At 29.1% G+C, this 5,659-nt stretch overlaps 1 protein-coding gene across 1 annotated transcript; it reads left to right on the top strand.

Moving 5' to 3' along the window:
* LOC109352732 (protein LITTLE ZIPPER 1-like) lies at positions 3,772-5,242 on the top strand. The gene is made up of 2 exons (XM_019594918.1): positions 3,772-4,355; positions 4,758-5,242. The coding sequence occupies exons 1-2, from the start codon at positions 4,243-4,245 to the stop codon at positions 4,993-4,995; spliced, it is 351 nt and encodes a 116-aa protein (XP_019450463.1). The 5' UTR covers positions 3,772-4,242; the 3' UTR covers positions 4,996-5,242.

Genomic DNA, 5,659 nt, shown 5'->3' on the forward strand with positions numbered 1-5,659 from the left:
GAGATAACGTATCTCCTCTAGCCAGTAAAAATGTGACATGTGTGCTATTTTGTTTTTTTTTTTAAAATATTTTTATAGAAAATGATGAAACATGACACATGTCATGATTTCATTGGTAGGAAGAGATAACTTATCTCCTTATACCAAGAGATACTTCATTCTATCTATATATATATATATTATAAATTGGTCACACCCTGATGTATTGGTCTTTTTATCATTCATGTTATCAATTATGAATTTGTACACATCTATTACCTATATAATAAAAAAAAACTCTCTCATGACATGTGTCAATCTCTCAAGCTCTCATGACATGTGTCAACCTCTCATCAAAACTAAAGGTCCCTCATGACATGTGTCAATCTCTCAATGACATGTGTCAATCTCTCAAGCCCTCATGATATGTGTCAATCTCTCAAGCCCTCATGACATGTGATTTATTTAAAAAATAAAAGGAATATGATTACCTATACAATATTAAAATATAATGTTACTATAGCAATATTAAAATAATAATAATAATATGAACCATAACATATTGTTCGTACCTATTTTAGAGTTAAATAATATTTATTTTTATACTAATCTTATTTTAGAATCAAATAATAATGAAATTATAAATTTATTGATGATTTTTTTGATTAATAGGATACTACTAACTATATCATATTATGTATGTGTAAAAAACAATGTTGAGAAAGTCGAGCAAGATGTTAAACCAGTAGATGACCCATATTAAGTTTATCCGATTTAAACAGTTAAACCGTATGGTTTGACCGTATGATTTTATATATAATTAATAATTTTTAACAATATGAATGCACTGGTAACATATATGGTTTTAACCATGCGAATGCACGAGCAACATACATATTCTTAATCATAAATGTACATGTAATATGTGTTCTTAATCATGCTGCAAAAAATATCGTCCCGTGCAAATGCACGGGTAACTTGCTAGTTAACAAGAGTAAAAAGTGTTTTATGATAATTATTTTCCAAAAATAAAGTACGGTGGGTTATGTATTCATAAAATCGAAAAAAGAGCAAAAGATTAAGCATAATGACAATGTTTTGAACTTTTGATGTTCAATTATTCATATTGCTCGAACTTTTAATTATAGAAAATTAACACGTAAAGACTTTCCATAATGTGCCAGATAAAAAACAAGATTAGAAACTAGAAATGTTGGTTTGCTTTTCAATAAAATCATCTTAACCAATACAGTATTAATCTAGTAGTATAAGATCTCTTTAAATCCTTACGATGATCAATAAGTCGAGGATTTAATTCCTGAGAATAATGCCTATTAGGAGGAATAACTACTCACTTCGAAAATGATTAATTCCTTACCCAAAATGTAAGATACGCTACCAAAAAACAAATCTTCTTACGTGCGTATAATTAAGACCAGTCTCCAATATTATATGAAACATATAATATTTATCCACTCCTCATATAAACATTTATATAACATTCATTATATTAATTACTTTTTTAGACGAATCATCAATAATTAGATATAATTAATGGATAATACAATAATAGTATATAAAATTTTCCTTTAAGTGAAAATTCATTAATAAATTAAATATTTGACATGTCAAACGAGATCGTCATATCATTTTGTTGAGATGTAATTCCCCTTTATTCCATATTAAAAGTATAAACAGATACAAAAACTAAATAAAAATATCTCTAAATTAATCTTTACCCGTCACACTTTAATAGAACCTTTTGAATTCCTCTAAACTAATATTATTGGCAATCCTTACGTGGGTTCTTTGCCTTTTCCTATATTATATTTGAGAAAAAAATTGTGTTTCATTAGTTTAAGAATTTTATATATTATCATTCCATTATTTATCATCTATTTTTAATATCATTGATTCTTCAAAACAAAATAATACAAATAAATGATTAATGATAAACTTATTGTATATTAATCTTTAATTTAATGATAAATAAATATTACCTTTAGTGTAATTACCTTTAGTATATTTTTGCCTTATTCATCCATTTATAATGTCTTGGTAAAATGGTCAACAATAACTAAGAATTAGTTCTCATATTAAGTTTTCTATTAAAGAGTTGAAAGACAAAGCATTAATGACCATTATTTAATCAAAATTACAATAACTAAGAAGAGGTCACATAACAATAATAATTAATAAATAAGTAACTCAACAATGATGTGATATCTTTAATTGACATGTCAAACAATTATGGGTAAGTAACCCTTGGTTTCACGATAAACTTCCTTACATTAATTAATGCATATAGAGTAGAATCAGGTATCCTTGCCTTGATGCTTTCAACAAGGGATGGAGTTCACGTGTTTTACATTGTGTTTTATTCCATGTTTCATGTTGATTAAAATATTTTATTTTATTATTTTTTATTTTAAATATTTATTTTATCCACTTCTTAATATATGATCGACTTGGAATAGAAAATAAAATATCATTTAGAATGGGTGATCTCCGTTGTCCAACAAATGGAAACTTTATTCAACAACGCTAGTCACTTTATGTGAGTAGATTTCATCAACTCTATTATTTATCTACATGCATAATTTCCTTTTTGCAGCAGTTCCCATTTACTCTTTCTCACCTTGAGTTAATTAGTACTCATTTTAATTGTCATCTGAAAGAAATTAAAATGAACATTTCTTATCTCCAATCTTTAAAGATTTATATTTTTCTTGCCTTAACTAAAGATATTCCCTCCAATCTTTAGAGTATGTGATTATCTCTTCTGACAAGTATTTAGTCTAGATATCGAACTTTGGTCTATCCACATTGTAAGATATTTGTTATCAAGAAAACATGGCACAGTAAGCATTTCTATTTGTGTCACGTTCTGCTACCTGAGACTACCGTGAAGAAAGTGGACAGGCCCTGGCCTAACAATAAAGTATAGAAAGTACAAGTAACCATATAGTGTGGCTCATTTTAAATGAACCTGGAGTAAATGCATATGGTTCCCACATTGAATGGTATGTCAAAATTGCCTTCTATACCATAATTAGCACAGCTAATTTGATTACAACCCACATCACCTTTATGACTATGTTTCTGCCTTGAAGATCCCATGACAAGAGTGTGAGGACTTAAACTAAATGAGAAACTTATAAGTTAAAAAAAAAAGTAGTGTAACTCAACTTATTGAGGAACCAACCTTCTTTCTAGTACTCAAGAAATAAGTTATTGTCTCTCCTTTTATTTTCAATGATATAAATAAATAAAATAAAAGTATCATAACATTTACTTTTGTTTGGTATTTTATAGCTGTTGTTTCTCCAATATTAGAGATAATCCTTATTTCTTATTCAGTGAGTAGTAGATACTAATGATTGAAATTGTGGATAACATCATGTGATACAGTCATATTGGGATTGTGGTAATAGCTATAGTTACAGTGTGACCCTAAATCACAATGATGACACCCTATCATATTGTATTTGGACTGCATTGGATTATACCAAATCATATTAAATTAAAAAATATTTTCTTAATCCTAAAATAATTTATACCATAACGATCACAATACGCATCACAATAGTCGCAATAACCACAACCACACTAATCATATTATCACAACCTCAAACTCAATTTAAAAGATAATGTACTTTCTATGTATTCCAATCATAGTAGAAAAGCCTTTATAGTTAAACAAAAGCAATATAAAAAGACATAATTCTGTTGTTTTTGTTTGTGAAGGTGTTCTTCAATGTGAAAAGAATCATATGTAGCAGATGTTACACCGGTTAAATTTTCATTTTACTACGAAGTTATGATTCATTTTTTTCTCATCGGGGAACAGTACTACCAGTACCTCTTAAACAGAATCTAAGTTTTGTGCTTGAGAACAGCCAAGAAAAAAGAGGCATTTTTTCTTCACCCTTCTGCCTTCTCTCATCTATTGCTGTCCTTTGTAATCATGAGTCTTTATGCCATCATTACCATAAAAATCTCTATTTCTCTCTCTTCCCCTCTTGTGCCATATTAACACAAAATCACAGCTATATATCAATTTTCTATCACCCTCTTAGTTTCTTATCATGTTTCTTGCCTATAAAAACCTCTTACAGTATAATTGTTGCACCTCACTTTAATCTCTTACCTCCTCATTTTTATTGATTTATTACTCAGTTTTACAAGAGAAATCATATATCTCAAGCTTCTTCTATAACCTTTCTTTAATAGACCTTGTTTTCTTGAAGGGAAACAAACAGAATGTGCCCTTTCTCTTCGAAACAGAACCCTTATGGTTCACTTGTTTTTGCACTTCCCCTTCCAAGTCCATCAAAGAGACACCACAAGAACCTTAGGTTGAACATGCTCAACAGGTACTTTTCTAGTTTCTAAGTTTTTACCATATCCTTTTGCTATTTCTTACATTGCAGTTTCGGTCATGATTGCAGTCATGATTCTGGTTAGATGATTGTAGTCGTTATATTGTGAATTATTTTGTGATTAAATAAATATTTTGAATTTGGATTTGAAGTTGTTTGATACAGTTTGATGCAGCCCAAGTACAGTCCAATGTTGTTGCATTGCAGCTTCATATGACTGCATCATTGTGATTCTGTATCACATCATAATTGTTGAGTGATGCAGTTATGATGGTCACCGTAACTGCAATATTACGACCACATCACGTTGTGTGGTAGACAATTTAAATCATTGTTCTTGTATTATACATGTTTTGTGTGTATGACATTGGCTTATGGTTTTACAATGTTATATAGAAGGAGAGCACAATTGAAAGAAGCAAAACAAAGGAAAAGGATGATAGTGGTGAAAGCAGAAATTGAGAGGAAAAACTTGAAATTGTACATGGAGAACCAAAACATCATAGAGGAGAATAAAAAATTGAGGACACAGGCCATGCTTCTGCACAAAGAGAATAAGGCCCTCTTATCTGAGCTCCAAAACAAGATTTCAGAACAAAATAACAACAATACCTATAACTCCCATTTTATGTAAAAGCAAAAGTTTAGTTTTTGTTGTAAAATTTGAAGGGTATGTTATAATGATCCTTTTCCAATATGTTAGCCCTGAATCTTAATTTTCCTTTTATCTTCTTTTCTGCTTAGTTGGAGGTTAAATTAACTAATTTTCTTGCAATAAGTTTCGAGGGGTAAAATAAAGAGAAATAGGGATGTGCCAATTGTAACCATCACAAGGAATATTGTAATACTATGTAATGGTGTGTCCTAGTCTTAATGTGTCACTTCCTCCCTGTTATTATGATATGTCAATGTAATGGTTTTAATGCAAAATAGACAATTGTTAAAGGGACAATGAGATAAGTATAACAGGAAAAAAATAGAAGAATGGCTAAAAGAATTTATAACATGGAAAAATTTAATTAAATTGATAAGTAAATAACCATGATACCTAGTGAGAAATGTTTCCATTATATAAGGATTACAATATTTGTCAAGAGAATAATATTCAATCTCACCTAAGAAAAATGAAATACAAAGTCTCTCAGTAGGAATATAGTCTCACATTAGAGTAGTATAAACTCAGTTTCCTTCTATAGGCACAAGTTCTCTTTATATAGTGAATGAAAAGAAGATTTCTTCAAAAAAATAATGTTTCTATATTTTCAAGACACCTTCAAAATATTATTTTCAACTTTTTA

The sequence above is a fragment of the Lupinus angustifolius genome, chromosome LG07 (genome assembly GCF_001865875.1).
Source record: "Lupinus angustifolius cultivar Tanjil chromosome LG07, LupAngTanjil_v1.0, whole genome shotgun sequence".
Classification (NCBI taxonomy): domain Eukaryota; kingdom Viridiplantae; phylum Streptophyta; class Magnoliopsida; order Fabales; family Fabaceae; genus Lupinus; species Lupinus angustifolius.